Source organism: Elgaria multicarinata, chromosome 4 (genome assembly GCF_023053635.1).
Source record: "Elgaria multicarinata webbii isolate HBS135686 ecotype San Diego chromosome 4, rElgMul1.1.pri, whole genome shotgun sequence".
Taxonomy (NCBI): Eukaryota; Metazoa; Chordata; class Lepidosauria; order Squamata; family Anguidae; genus Elgaria; species Elgaria multicarinata.
This window is the reverse complement of record NC_086174.1, coordinates 128307383-128323810: the sequence shown is the minus strand read 5'-3', so window position 1 is coordinate 128323810 and position 16428 is coordinate 128307383. Positions and strand designations below refer to the sequence as shown.

General features: G+C 40.0%; 1 protein-coding gene across 2 annotated transcripts in view; it reads left to right on the top strand.

Annotated features, from left to right (window-relative positions):
* ROCK2 (Rho associated coiled-coil containing protein kinase 2) overlaps positions 1–16428 on the top strand; it is a 94072-nt gene that overhangs the window by 41650 nt on the left and 35994 nt on the right. For both annotated transcript variants that reach the window (XM_063125165.1, XM_063125166.1), the window contains exons 4-9: positions 159–296; positions 2020–2280; positions 9056–9200; positions 10790–10928; positions 13779–13870; positions 16076–16235. In XM_063125165.1, coding sequence (XP_062981235.1) covers positions 159–296; positions 2020–2280; positions 9056–9200; positions 10790–10928; positions 13779–13870; positions 16076–16235 — 935 coding nt within the window. The remainder of the gene's footprint in view (positions 1–158; positions 297–2019; positions 2281–9055; positions 9201–10789; positions 10929–13778; positions 13871–16075; positions 16236–16428) is intronic.

Below are 16428 nucleotides of genomic sequence, written 5' to 3'. Positions count from 1 at the left end.
CCTAACCATGAGTTTTGGACTCTGTTATTATTGATTGATGTAGATTCTAACTTCTGTATTACTCTTACCAAGTCACAAAGGCCAAAATACAAAGGTCAACATTTAAATTGTTTTGTGATATATTGATAAAGTAACTTTTAAAAACTTTTCATCAACAGGTTCGACATAAAATAACACAGAAGGCTTATGCCATGAAACTTCTTAGTAAATTTGAAATGCTCAAAAGGTCAGACTCAGCCTTTTTCTGGGAGGAGAGAGATATAATGGCCTTTGCAAACAGTCCATGGGTAGTTCAGGTAAGACAATTTCCATGAATAAATTCCTTTAAGGTGAATTTTGAATACATGTTGGAACGTCCTAAGTTGGTAGAATAGTATCCCTTGTGGCGACTTTAGTTTATGGATTTCAGTTTATTTTAGAATGATGAGAACTTATTTGTTTTGTCTCCTTTGGCTTTCTTCTTTGAACTTACAATGTTTGGCTCTTTCAGATGTAATTGATTGATTTTTAATGTGTAACTGTTAAATGTTCTTGTATGCTGTAGGAGCAAAGGGTGGGAAAGTTGTTTTCACCTCTTCCCTCATATGTGGAGTATTGGCATGTGTGTTAACACAGTGTACACTGGCTATGTGTTTTCATTGAGTAGAAGTGAATAAAAGTGTGTCGAATGGGCTTGTAATCATAGATTTAAATTTGTTAGTTGGAATATATTTTATTCTTCAAGGGCAATGTTTGTTATAATCACATATAGAGCAGCCTTCCCCAACCTAGTGACCTTTAGGTGTTGGATTACAATTCTATTGGCATACTGGCTGGGGCTGATGGGAAATGGAGTCCCAACAATATCTGGAGAGCCACAGGTTCCCCACTCCTGTTTAGACACCTGTTCAGCATTCAGTTAGTGTGTGTGTTTTTACTATAACATTGAGATACTGGAATGAAACTTCTGGAGGGCAGCAGGTTGGGAGAAGGCTGACAAAGGGCATTGATCTTTGGTGGAAATGTGCAGCAAGTGTTGTACCATTATTGAGTGTGTGTTTTCATTACGGTTTTCACTTGGAAAGCACAGTGCAGTATTTGATTCAGTGCTATTGATAGGATATTAAAACAAAGTTGTGGTTTCAGGATTCTAGACCTGTTACTTTAGAGCAGCCTTCCCCAAACTGGTGTCCTCCATGTGGGTGGACCACAATTCCCATAGGGATGGCGGGAGCTCTAGTCAAACACATTTGTAGAATACCAGTTTGGGTAAGGCTGATTTAGAGTGGCATTGACCCTCTTGCTGGGGAATAGGTAACTAGCACTTTTCAAAAAGAAGACTAGGTCCTTCAACCACAGTGCCACGGCTGCTGTAGAAATCGGCCCCCCTTGCCAGTCACATTGAAAATTGAGCCTTAACTTAAGTATATGCTGTTATGTCTCAGGAAGTGATATGATGAAATTAATGCCTTTGAAATGGGTTTCAAACAGCAGACTATCATATGAACATTTTTTGGTTTCTTTTCTAAATGAAGCATGTATATTACAATTAAGGTTCAATGGTGTGTACAGTTCTGGTTGTTATAAGTTTTCATCCTGTGACTGAATTAACCCTATGACTGCAATCGGTCATAGGGTTAGTGGTGAATTTGTTAGCTTTCCTATACCCTCCCAGTAGTATTTTCATTTTGGTCCTGGCAACAACTTTTTGCAATTTTCCTCCTGTCTAGCTGGCTGATGTTGCTGCTTCAGCAATAGGGAGGAGACTTATTTGTTTCTTGACTATCCTTGACTTTCTACTGAAATGTTTAGTGACACATAAGGGATTTACTTCATTGGTGGAATGATGAATAAACTGCACTGTTCTGGAGCTCATAAAGGTCTCTAACAATTACTGCACCACACTAAAACTGATCTTAAAAAGCATATGGGGAAAAGGCTTTAATGCCTCAAATCTGCTGTGATACAACAGATTTTTTAAAACTGAAAATCGATCGGTTTTGTGATATCTCTAATAACTGTCCATCCTTCTGGGTGCAGCTTTTTAGTGCCTTTCAAGATGACCGATACCTATACATGGTAATGGAATACATGCCAGGTGGAGATCTTGTCAACCTCATGAGCAATTATGATGTGCCTGAGAAGTGGGCCAAATTTTACACAGCTGAAGTTGTCCTTGCCCTTGACGCAATTCATTCCTTGGGCTTGATACATAGAGATGTGAAACCTGACAACATGCTTTTGGATAAATATGGACACCTGAAGCTTGCAGATTTTGGTACTTGTATGAAAATGGATGAAGTAAGTATCTGATTTCGCTGTGTGTGCTTCTAAAATAATGTGTACAATATAAAAGAAAAACTCAGAGAACTTTGTTAACTGGGTGGCATATAAATATTGGTAATCAATAAAGGTTATTTTAACCATGCCATAGTTGTAATGAGCATAATATAGAGCATCCTTCCCTAACCTGGTGTTCTCCAGATGTTTTAGACTACAACTCTCAGGATTCCTGACTGTTGGCCATGCCCTTCTGCCTGGGGCTGATGGGTGTTGGAGTCCAAAACATCTGGAGTGCATCCAATTGGCAAAGGGGAAGGCTGGTGTAGGGACTCGGAGAATTTGTTGTGAAAGTTTCTGATTCAATTCTTACCTTTACCATAAACTTACTAGTTCATTTCAGCCAAGCTACTATATCTCAGCTTCACACACACCCATCTACAATATGCTACTTTGACCTACCCTATAGGATTGTTGTAAGGCATGTCAGAATATATGTTAGGCACACTCAAGCATCATATAAATATTGAGTATTCTTCGTTAAGCAATGTGAGGTCTTTAGTTTAAGACAAACTTGTGGCCTTCCATATTTTTGACTACAACTCCTATGATCCCTGACAATTGGCCATGCTTGCTGGGGCTGATGGACTCCAACAATATCTGGAAGGCCACAAGTTCCCCTCTCTTGCTTTAAGACAACTGTTCAGTATTCAACTGTTAGTTTTGTTTGCAACATTGAGATACTGGAATGAAATTGGATCTCGACAGTTCTGCACTGCAAGTTGGGTCAACCTCACCCCGGTGTTTAAAAGAGGTGGAAAAATGCAAAAATATATTCTTAAAGAACATCTGCTTGGAGAGAGAATGACACGGTTTGCATGATTACTGTGGCTTAAACAAACCACGGTGGCTTGTTTATACCCCAGGGTGTGCTAGTGCATGCTGGGCACCATTTGCCTAATTACCTGCCTGGGTGCAGCTTATCGTGTCATCCAATCCCAGGCGACGTGGCTTTTTGGAAAGGGGAGCAATCCTCAAATAACCTATTGCCTCCTGATGAGTTGTTTAATGGTTGTTTTCCCCCTCAAGCAAGCCATTCCACCCGTGTTTGGGTGACATGACAAGCGGGTAATTAGGCAAATGGGTAATTTGACAAGTGGGTAATTAGGCAAATGACGCCCAACATGCACTGGAGCTTAAACAAGCCACCGTTGCTTCCTTAAGCCAGAATGTTGGTTGCATATTCAGGACACAGTTCTGTGTTTCAAGTTTAAATACCCAGTGTAACTCTACATCTGTTTTCAAGGAAGGCAGGAACGATGTAAAACATGCTGTAAAATACCAGCTCAATCCCTGCAGCTATTATCAGTAATATATTTGAAGATCCCACTGTGCAGTCCTTTGAATTATAGCCAATATTATTGCTGGATCTGGAGCTGTTTCTGTTCAGGGCTGTCAACAAAAGGAAGAAAACCTTTACTTGACTAATCATTGGGATTGTAATTAAATTACATCCAGATAAATCTGTTTCTTAGAAACCCTCAGCATTTGCAGCTTTTCCCTGTCTCAGCTGTTGCACAAATTGCATGTGGGAAATTCTACGTGTGAGTTGTACAGAAGGGAGAATGGCCTGCTTTTCCCTAAAAAGGGACTCCTCCCGTATTCTTAGTGGCAGCAGCAACATCTTTTTTTCCTTGCTTGCTCTCATTGGTTCATCTTTTCCACTTCTCTTCTCACCTTTCATTGGCTGCTTTACCAATCTTAGCCGATGAGCAGCTTTTAAAAGTAGGAATGCATATCCTGAAAAGTACACAGTTTGGGGTAACAACCTAGAGGGTCTGAAAGGAAATTTAAGATTGGCACTTAAAATGAAGCAGGAAGTACGGATCCTGTACCTCTTTGAAATCTGCACTACATTAATTCCAAGTTCAGGAGCACATGAGAAATCCCTGTCAGTAAATTGGAAAGGAATTTTCATGCAATTGAATATTAGCTTTTTAATTGCAGTGATGGGTTGATTAAAACTGCTAAAACTGGTAGGGAAAGAAAATCAAACTTTTAAATAGAGTAAACTAGCAGAACAGCAAAATGCTTGTTTTATGTTGCTGTTTGAAGCCTGGTTATGCTTGAATGTTGACTGCTTTTACTTGGAAATGAGCCTTTTATAGTGGAATCTAACTTCCAAGTAAGTCCCTAAGTATACTTAGGGTGGGGAAGAACTCTGCCTATAATAGTAAACACATACAAAATTGAGCAATCAAGGAACCACCCAATTTCATTGTCTATAATCTCTTGTGTTAATGTTTACTTATTAATGAAAACAATAATGGCATTTATTTAATACTTATAAACACACCCATAGCATCCCCTAGTGGTCTTCAGAAATTCTACTCAATTTATACAATAATATGTTCATTCCCATTTTGAATTTTTTGATGTTACAGAAATACTCGACATTTGCTTGATTAATATTTTATTCAAAAGGTCAGGGTAAAATTATGCCAAATTTACTACATTTATAAAGCTGTTTCTGTTTATCATCCTGATTACCTGTAGGATAAAAATAGGCATGTAGCGCACCATAAAGTATATTTTGTATACATTTTTCTGATGTACTAGACTTTGTCTCTAGTAAAACCTTTAAACGATCAAATATATTTCATGTTGTCTACTGTTGTTGCATTTCAAGGAAGTTGTGGCCCACATGTCAGTTGTAGGATTGGTGTGTTTCCTATATTTAATCTCAGAGAACAGCATGCATCCACAAAAGGCTAGTGGGGAAGAAAATCTGATGAAGCATTTGCAGAAGTTCAACCAGTTCTAAGAAGAAAATATGGATGTGGAATATGGCAGTGCTTTGTGACTAATGCTCCTACTGCTGTGCTAAAAATGATTTTAAAGCTAACTGGTGTAATAGAAATTCTTTTACCACTGTGCAAGATGTGTTTTGTTTACACTTGCACTCGAATACCCCCCTCCCTTTTCAGATAGACAAATTGTGTGTGAAACTCGTTGTCTAAAACATGGTTGACATTTTGGTGTGTGTGTATATTGCTTGAGTGCAGATGGAAATGCAAGGAGTCACTTGGATCTGTGGGTTGTGCCAGTGTGGATACCTTCAGTATATTTGTGATATAGTGTGAATTATGCAGCTTTTAAATTTAATATTGGTTATTGTTTCCGTTGTGAAAAAATGATAATTACTATTTAAGGCTGCAAATACAGTATTTTTAATAGCTAATTTAAACCTATTCTCTGTTCCTCCGGGGGGGGGGGGCGAAAACTAGCAGTATTTTGCATGGTTTTTAGACGGCCTTCCAACCAGTCAGGTTTTTTTTTTGCTCAGCTTCTGCAATAGAACTCTGTCATATGCTATTTGTTGGACCTTTCTTGGAACCATAACTGCATGGTTCTTTTATTCCATTGTTGTTGGGAGTGATCATTCAAGCCTCAAGTCTTATCAAACAACTTTATATAGAAGTATTTGCATAAAAGGTTGCTGTGATAAATCTTGAATATACTCAAAATGGTATTTCTTTTAAAGAAAAGCAAATATAGAGCTATAGGTTTTTCACTGAACAACTCTAACTGCACCAGTAAAATTAAGCTAAATGTTAGGTGACCTATGTCCCTAGGCATTACTTCTCTTCATTCCACAAAGTCTGGCTTTCTCTGTTATGTGGGACCTCTCAGCTGTGTAGATTCACAGCCCTAATGGAAACACACCAAGCTCTTTCTCTGCAGCATAACTGGGCAACTCTCCCCCCTCCCAAATTTCCTGCCTCTGTCATCAGTTTTGCTGCTGATTTGCACCATAAAAAAATATCCTTCCCCTGCTGCATTGTCAGGGATGCTTCTTCTAGGGTCATTCCTTCCCCACCATCCAGCCACCAATACCTCTGCTGCTAGGAGGCATTGGTGGTTAGAAACCTAGTAAGATATTGATACATGAAAGGTGGGGTGGTGAAATGTTTTTAAAATTCAGGCAAATTTGATAATTATTAATTAATTAATTAATTGATTGCCCGCCTCTCCCTCTTGATCGAGTCGGGGAACAACACTGAATACAAAAATACATAATACATATTAGGTTATTATGCCTTGTGTCAGTGTTGGGAACTGAATGCAGGCAGGATGTCTCCTGCATTGTTTGTTGTGGAACACCTTGCTTTACAGTTCTTAATTTTTTTATGATATGGTGGGGAATCTCTGGCCCATGAAGGTTCTTCCCTTTCCCAGAAAATCCTTTGCATGTTCATGGAACTAGCTCCCTTGGAAGCCACTGCTTTAAGACGCCTGGAGTACGTTAAGAACATAGGAAGAGCCTAGCTGGATCAGAGCAAGGGTCCATCTAATCCAGCATTATGTTCACAAAGTAGCCAACCCATAATCACCCTCCTGTCCATGTTCCCCAGCATTGAGGTAGCATATAGCCATCATTGATAGTCTTCTCCAGGAATTTATCTAACCCCCTATTAAAGCCATCCAAACTAGTGGCCATCACTACGTCTTGTGGTAGCGAATTCCATAGTTTAACTATGCACCGTGTGAAGAAGTACTTCCTTTTATCTGTGCTGAATCTCCCTGCAATTAGGTTCATGGGATGCCCCCTGGCTTCCAGTACTATGAGAGAGGGAGAAAAATGAAGTGGTTGCTTCCAAGAAAGCCAAGTTTGCATACCCCTCAGCTTTGGGAAATGGTGTGTGTGTGAGCCATGTTTCCTTTGGGCTCTGCTCACAACCACTACTGGCATGCAGCCTCTGGGAGGTTTCCCAGGTGATGTTTGGATAGTAAAAGGTTCCCGTATTTTATAACGACCAGTGGGAGCTTGCTCTGTATATGGTTTTCTAAATTGTTGGCTTAGGCCTTAGTTTTAAACACGCTTATGTAGGGCCTGCTTCATATGTGCAGCCCGATGAGTGAATGGAAAGTGACTGTTAATACGGCCATATTGGCGTATCCCCACATGGTAAGCCATTTGTGGGACCAGCTCCTTGCATGATTTATGCTATGCTAGCATAGTACCCTGTACTGAGGGACTGTGTTGCTATGGGGAAATCTGACAGAACCACATGGGGAGTTGTTCATACTAGCTATTAGGAACATGAAACTACTTGCACACTGATGGGGTTGCATTATAAGCATACAAACCAGTGTAGCTCCTTAAACTATGTTGTAAAGTTAGACTTCAGAATAATATAACATGCAGACTCTAGTAAGAACTATAAATCCAGGTGATGCCTGCCTTTTCAGGCTTAGGTGTAGTGAGCCTGGATTGAATGAGGAACAGAGGGGGAAATTAAGTAGAGAAATGGAACTTTAATTTTGAACACTTTACTCCCTAAAAACATAATGTTTCCTTAAAAAAGGAACACTCACAAAAAGTTAGATATTTCTTCTTTCCTTTTACTTAAGGTAACAGTATTTTGATTATAATCTCTAACCCATCTTGTCACAATCTGATGCTCTCCAGATGTTTGCACTGCAATTCCCAACATCCCCATCCTGCATAGCCAAAAGCTAGTCCAACATATCTGGAGTTCTGGTCGACCATATCTGGAAGCCACCAGGAGAAGACTGGTTATGCTAACCACAATTTCAACTTTGGACATCACAAGAAATTGTGGTTAGTTTAAACTAGGGCATGAGTCCTTCCGGTCTCCCTCCTCCTCGTGTGTGCCAGTGGGGAGCACTGGAGTAGGCTTGTTTGCCTAAAGTGAAACTATGTATTAATGTTGCATCTTTACAATGCCAGTGTAGAAGAAAGAAACTTATTTAACACTGGGGTAGTCAATGTGGCACCCACAGGTACCAGCACACCCTTGGACACTTTTCTTGGCGTTTTTTGAAGGTGCCCTAACCCACCCAATTTTATTTTAATTTTTTTTAAATGACGAAGTTTCTTATTGAGCAGCTGGGATCGCTTCAATGCAAAGAAAAGATCTCTAGCTGCTCTCATTTTCTTTTCCCATGAATACCTCTTGGCCGCACACATAGGGTTCAGAGTCATACTTAGGAAATGAAGATGGCAGGTGGCTGCACACCCGTTTTGTGATGGTGGCCAGGACAGTTTCTCAAATTGCCAAATGTGCCCACTTCCTAACTTAACATTTCTATCTCACTTTAGTATCCAGTTATCAGTAATGAGACCATTATTACTGTAAACACATTGCAGATTCAGGGTTGAATTTGAGAGATCTTGAGTTAATGGTACAGGTAAGAATTGAACCCAGGACTTTTGATTCACAGCTTAAACCCTTAGCTACTATAATGCATTTAATAGAAATATCATTGAAAAAGCATTTAGAAAGACATACTTGCTTTCAAGTTATGTATTTCCTGCATGGATCTTCCCTGTGTACTTACAGTATCTGTTTTACTGAAGCACAGAAAAAGCTACCACAACTCAGTTTTTCAGTCTAAACAGAGGTGTGCCTATATATTTTCTGCTGTTTTAGGACCAATTCCAAATCTCTCTTGCAATTTATAGCAGAGACTTCCAGTAGGTTCTGTGGCCCATGAATTGGACATAGCATACATTCTCAGCTTTTGCTTACTTTGTCTGGCTCCAAGATTAACTCATTCAGTTCTCTTAACAAGATTGCTTTTATACTTGTGGCATGAGCTTTATGAAAGAAATTGTAAAGGGTAATGATACAGTTACAGAATAGATGCAGTTAGCAGCCTTAAATTCATAACTACTTTTTTAAAAATAAATAAATTAGCATACTAGTATTAATTAATTTGCCCACATCTCATGGTGATGCTGTTTAATTGTTTTCATGTGGTTTTGTAGACAGGGATGGTGCGTTGTGATACAGCTGTTGGAACACCAGATTACATATCACCTGAAGTATTAAAGTCACAAGGTGGCGATGGTTATTATGGACGGGAATGTGACTGGTGGTCTGTAGGAGTTTTTCTGTTTGAGATGCTAGTTGGTAAGTAGTTGAATTTCTCTTGTTCTCTCCCATCGTAGTACTTAGACCTCAGTTTTTTGTGCATTGCTACAAATGTACCATGTGGGTTATTAATGCAATAAGAACATGATGATTATATTAGTTCCTAAATTAATCTACTTTTAGTAGATTACTACTTTTAGTAAAGCGCTTTGTACTGGGTGCCCGGGTTCACACGGTATGAAGAGACCTCCTGAGTAAGCATGGAGAGTTGTTACACAAAATTTGAGCTATCCTGCCCCCACCTCTCCTGCCCTGTAACCATTGATTGGGTTGTTGTGGTGCTGGGATGACATGCAATTCCACTCATCAGCTGCAGTCATTGGCTCAGTCATTCATATTCCAGGTTGTTATATTTCTTGAGGGATGCTGGATGATTATGGGGAAACTGCCTTGGAAATTTTCATTCTTAAATAACACATTGGATCCATATCTCTATAGATATAGATATTCCCTTGAGTTGAGATCTATCAGTTATACCCAAATGTCTGGTCTAAAGTTTCCTTCCCTATATCGGAGACCCACTTCTATGTATGTTGTAATATTTCTACTTTTATATAAAAAAATAATGTGTAGAAGTAGTGATACTTTAGTTGAATAATTACGGTAGTATCCTAATACGTCCACGTGCTCAGAGGAACCACCGTTTGTGCAACGAGCCTTTGGTGCTTCTAAAACTAACCTGAAACAAGTGGAAATGCTCATTTCCAGAATGGAACAGGTCAGTGGAGTTCACAGAAGGGAGCTCCTCTGACCTGTCCCAACGCTCGTTTTTGCTTGTTTCCAAGGTTATTTTAGAAGGGCCAAAACCCCGTTGCGCAAGCAGTGGATCCCACAAGCGCAACAGAGCTATTGGAGGCAGAGCAGCTTAGTTCGATACTGCCCATTATCAGGTTTTATAGAGAACAAAAAAGGATTTCCTACAGTAATTGAAGACGTATACATTGAATGCTTGAAATGATCATGTAGGTGTTGCATATGTGGAGTTTTTTATTTAACTAGATGTCACTATATACAGAAAACTGGATAAACAAAGGATGTATTGTTTTGTTTATTGGATATATGTTATTGTGCCAATTTGGACATAACATTAAATTTTGATTTAGCATTATGTTCAGAAGCCTTGCATGAGCTTTGGGCTTGATTTTTAACTAAGCAGAGGTGTCTCCGTTATCCAAACTCAAAGAAGCTATGGTTTGTTTGAACTAACCACAGTGTAAACTAACCAGAGTTTCTTGAGTACAGACATAATGGGGAATACGGCTTAGTTTAAAAGCAGAAGCCAACGCTTCTCTTCTCTGTAGCTGTACCAGAGGAGGAGCAAGAAGGAAAATGATGTAAGCCAGGTCACTAGCACCATCCTGCATGAACCTGAGCCTTGTGCAAGATAGTGGTGGTAACCTGGCCTAAATCACAGATTAGTCTTTAGTTTAAAAAGTCCCAGTATGTGTTTGTTTTGACCTTTTGCACATAGGTTGCTTGGTTCATCATCTGAAGTTATTTTTATTTATCTGCTTTCCCCTTTTGTATTCAGCTTACAGCAGTTCACATTTTTGCATTCTTAATTTTAGGAGATACTCCATTTTATGCTGATTCATTGGTGGGAACTTACAGTAAAATAATGGATCACAAAAACTCATTACATTTCCCAGAAGATGTGGAAATCTCGAAGCATGCAAAGGATCTTATTTGTGCCTTTTTAACAGACAGGTATGAAAGCATTGATTGTTCTTTCTCAGTAAAAGGGAGTTGTGCCCTAAACTATCCTATCAAAATATGTTTTCAGGAGAAGTCTCTGCATACCATCCAGTGAGTTCAATTGAAGAGATTCCATGTCTAGCCAAAATCAAACTAAAATTACATATTTCTCAAGCAGTATTTGACATCGACCTCTGCCATAGCAAAATGTTCAGTGGGGAAATAATCCACCTCCTCATTTCAGCGAATTGAATCCAGAGTTGTGATGGAGCTTATTTGCCTTGAAGGGAGGAACTTTTGGCATTTTGTGTAGAGGGGTGTGTGTGTGTATCCTTTGACACTAGTTCTTGTTTTTGTGGGCTGCTGCATTTAAAGTGACCTGTGATTGCATGATCCAACTACATACACAGCCTCTGAGGGATTGAACCTGGGTGACTGGGTAGAGTAGAGAGAGAGGCAGTGGGAGAACCCTCCATTGACCCAGAGTACAGGTCAGAACGGTGGAAGGAAGTCTCAACTGGGAATCCATCTCTCTCCCCTGACAATATTTCCCCAAGGGGTGGAGCAATGGGAGGAAAAAAAACTCCTATACATGTGCGCTCGCACACACACACACATTTGCTTATTTACAGTTAGATGGGATCATGTTGCAGAGGAAAGCCTCTGGATAAAGCTGGTTCACCTGACCGTCACTTCCAGATTCAGCCACTCTCTACCTCCCAAGCCATTACATGGGCTGCTGCTGGTGAGCCTGTGGAATGGAGGTCAGAAGTACACACAACCTGCCTCTGTTTTCTGAAGCTGATGTGAGTGCTTGGCCTTGGCTTAGGAGAAGAGCAGGCAAGTTGAAGCCCTCACTAGGGGAGGGGCCATCTTTCCCTAGGCATCATTTCCTGAACGCTGATCAGATCCACCAAACTGTAACTAGCCCATGAGTCCCCATGAATTAGGAGGCGGGGTAGAGGGGAGATCAGGAAAAATCTCCCCTGTGATTTTTCAGCAAGCATTGTATCTCTATGATTAGTAGAGGCTCTCTCCTGCTCTTCCGGACGAGCCATTTTGCATTTTTGGGTGTCCATGCAGAAGTGGATCAAGCTTACAAATATAGACATCCTAAACAAACCCATTTCCTGTTGCCCTTGTATTTTATTATGGATATTCAGGTCTGTTAACTGATCCTTTAGAATAGCTACATTATTTACTTAATTTGTATGAAATCTGACAATACAGAAATGAAGTAAACATCTTTCTACAGAATTAAGCATTAAGCTCCAAAAAGTGATTGTCAACCATTGAGCAGAGAGTAAAACTCTGGTGTTTGATGAAGTAAATAAATGGTTTTAATAGTTTTCTTTCAAAAATAATCCAATGATTAAAATAATAGTAAAAATCATGTATTGGGAGCTCAATGTTTCGGACCCGAAGTGGTCTTTCCTCAGGAGCTAGAAGTCAATACATCGCGGTATTAGAGAGCTGCACAGTGTTCTAGTGTTTTTCCCCTCTTTGTACTCCAACCACTGAGCAACCACACAAGCAACTCAAGGCGTTTAGAGGTGCGTGTTTTTTTAGCATTGCATTAGCTTCTGCCCATGTTCAAGGGCAAGGAGTGGCAGAAGCATGGGGAAAGAGATGCATGAGAAGAGCTTTTGAACCATTTAATTCCAAAATTCATATTAGTGTAATATTTTTATTAGTGGTAACTCAAGAGGCACAAAAATGTGCAAGGTTTTGAGATCTCCACAGCTCCTCAAGAGGCAAAATGTTACAAAAACCAGATTGGGAGCGATGGGGCGGGGGGGGGAAGAAGACTGTTGAAGTCATGATCTCTGCATAGTCAGAGTCTTAAGATGATATGGAGGAGGAGGGATGATATGCAGGCATTCAAACAAGGCTGTACCAGGTGATGTGATGGTTTAAGTGCCCCTAGAACCACTAGTAGTTGGGTGGGGATGAACTCTCAGATAATGAAGTGGTATAAAATCCTCTTCCTCTATTGAATGCTCCTGTGGCTGAATGGCTAAATTCTGTCATAACAAAAAAGCAAAGGTAGCCATGTTGGCCATATGAAGAATTGCAAAGCCCATCCACATTAGCATTTAAAAATGCTTTGACTCCCCACTTCCCCACCCGCCCAATTGTGTATGCTTTCCTGTTTACATTAGATGTGGTGTTCAATGGATGTGTTTAAACCGACTAGCTTTTAATATATACAATTGCCACTGAAGCACTTGAAAGTGACAAGAGGAGAGTATCTGTCATGTGAGTTATTCTCCTAAGCAAAGTCTGTTCCTATGTGAGCTTTTAGCAACACAAATAAAGGCTGTTTTGAAAAGAAACGGGTTTGCCACTTGCATAGTGGTTTCATTATACGTTTTCAGGGGAAAGTGTGCATATGTGTATGGGTGTTTTTAAATTAGAAGCAAAGGATACAAACTCTTATTTCAGTAGAGTTTGAATAAGTGTTCTGTGTTTGGAAGCCAGGTCTTCCATCATTTACGTCCAAATGTTTGTACTGTGGTTTGGCAAGCTTGGTATGCATTTATTTTATTTTATTTTTTTGGAAAAAAACTTTTTCCAGCATTCCTTTTCTACACCGTCCAGTTGGAAATATGTTTTACTCCACACGTGGCAGGCTGAGATTTTCAGCCATTTCATTCTGCCTATGTGAGAGTGCTGAAGAGCATACAGAGTGGGAGGATTCAGATTACAATTGATTTTGATGAAAAAGCTGCTGTGAATGAAAGCTAGTGTATCTTCAGCATTTAGTAACCTCTGGCACTGAAGCAGAATCTAAGAATGCGTTGTTGGAAAATGGACGGCTTTCGATCTTAATATACAATTTGTTTTAATTGCTATGTTTAGGGAGGTGCGTCTTGGCAGAAATGGAGTCGAAGAAATTAAATCTCATCCGTTCTTTAAGAATGATCAGTGGGATTGGGGTAACATTCGAGACAGTAAGTATTTTTTTAATATGAAAAAAAATGTGTTTTTTCTTTATCAAAAACTAGTTTAAGTTAGCATGGATTTATAATGCAAGAGTTTTAAATGGTCTCAATAGAACCTGCAATTAGTAAATTACACTTTTCTGCAAATGTTGAGGATTTACAATCGTCTACATTTTTCTTATTAAACTTCTGTAGAGAGTGAAACCAGGTCAATATACTTGTATGTAAAAATATAACTTGTTGTAGTAAATACTTCCTTCAATGCGGAGCTCACTTACGAATAGTCTTAAGTTCTCTGACATGTCATGTGTTCTTCTTCCATTGTCTTCTGAGGTCAAATCAGCTGTGTTTGTATTCTGTCCCCCTCTCCCAAGTTCTCTGGGTGTGCAAGAGGACTTGGGGGTGGGGGGAAGGGTTAGTGACAATGGTGGTGACTACAAAGATGGCTGGCTGCTTACCAAAGGCAAAATACGTAGATCTTCAAATGTGCTAAGGCTTAGCTCAAAAATCGGCAAGTTTCAACAACAATGGTCCATTTTGCACATCTTGATCAGCCGCTTTGGGTTAATTCACCCGCAGAACTTTGAGATGTGTGCTGGCCATTATTTTGAATATGCAAGCAGTAGCAAAGGCACACCACGGCTTGTCGTGTCGTGTGAACTGGGGTGTCATGGGTTATTTGAGGGCTAAAAAACACTTGGATAACTCTAGAAGAACTCATGGGTGGCTTATTGTGATATGTGAACCGGATTACTGGTAACAACTACAAAGTGACTGATTACTGTAACATGGGGGAAGTGGAGACACTACAGTATCCAGAGAGGTTGCCCGCTATCCCCAACGTCCACAGAGTTAATCTTCACAGCTTCTGTGTGGGGTTGCAGCCTCAAAACATCTGACTCCCAAGCTGCTTCTTGTTGAAAAGGACAGAGTAGAGACCCTAGATCAACCTCAAATCTCCCATGTGCATGATGAATTCCCGTTGGACTAAGCACCCACTATGTTAGGTTTGTTTAGTAAAACACTTAATATGCAAGCTGGATGCTGCATTGGTTCAAAAGAGATTTTTTAAATGATGTTTCAGGTCCCACTGTCACTTGGGGAAAATGTGTGTGCTAACTGGCTGTTATAAAGTAAAATAGTTTTGAGTCAGCCATTGGTTTGAAAACAGAATTTATCTTGATTTCTTATTTTGCAACTGTTTCAGTCCTGCAAAACATGTAGCACCACAACTATGTATTGTGGCCCACCTTTGAATTATTTATTTATTGTGTTTTATACAGCCTAATAGCCGAAGCTCTCTGGACGGTTTACAAAAATTAAAACCACAAAAAAACATTCAAAATATAAAACAACCAGTATAAAAGCATAATATAAAATACAATATAAAAACCCAACCAGGATAAAATCAAGCAGCAATGCCGAAATTAATACAGATTTAAAATACAAATTTAAAACAGCAAAGTTAAATTTAAGTTACTAGGCTGTTAAATGCTGAGAAAATAAAAAGGTGGCATCTAAAGGAGTTTAGTGTAGGTGCCAGGCGAACCTCTTTAGGGAGCTCATTCCACTGCTGGGGTGCCACAGCAGAGAAGGCCCTCCTTCTGGTAGCCACCTGCCTCACTTCCTTTGGCAGGGGCTCATGGAGAAGGGCCCCTGAGGATGACCTGAGGGGGCAGGTACATATGGGAGGAGGCGTTCCTTCAGATAGCCCGGCCCCAAGCCGTTTAGGGCCTAGAATGTTAATACCAACACTTTGAATCTGGCCCGGATCTGGCTCGCATCATAAGAATGGCAAACACAAGGTAGCTCCCAGATAGACACTCCCCAGCCTGCAACCCACCCACCCCATCCTACCTGAAAATCCTCTCCTGAGCTTCATTTGTGCAAGTTGCCTGCTGCTAGTTCTGGATTATTCCCTCAGACACGCATCCCAAGCCAATCCCATGCTCTTCAGGAGCATCCCCTGGCCCTCTGGAGATGGGGGGGGGGGGCACTCCCCATTCACTTACGATTTTCAAGAATCTGAGTTTGCATTCTTCAGTCTTTCAAGGCATGTAAAACAGGGATCGTATCAAGATCTGCAGAACATATAAGGCACATTATATAGAGCAAATGTCTTTCATGGCAGAATAAATATTAGCTTTTATGTTTATGGACAGTGAATTTTGTTCTAATATAGCTATTTACCCCTCCCCCCTTTTTTATTTTTAGCTGCTGCGCCGGTTGTACCTGAGCTGAGTAGTGATATAGATAGCAGCAATTTTGATGACATTGAAGATGATAAAGGAGATGTCGAAACCTTTCCAGTCCCCAAAGCCTTTGTTGGAAACCAGTTGCCTTTCATAGGATTTACGTACTTTAGAGAGAATCTGTATGTGATATACATTTGAACAATTACATTTGCCTCTACAGTCAGGATTAGTGTTCATAGTTGTACTGTGTATTTCCAAAATTACCATAAATACTGTATTCAGTACAGGTCCTGGGGTGGGGTGGGGTGAGGAGTATAAGTGAAAATATGCAGATTGTTAAGAACGTTTTTTCATACCTACATATAGTGAATC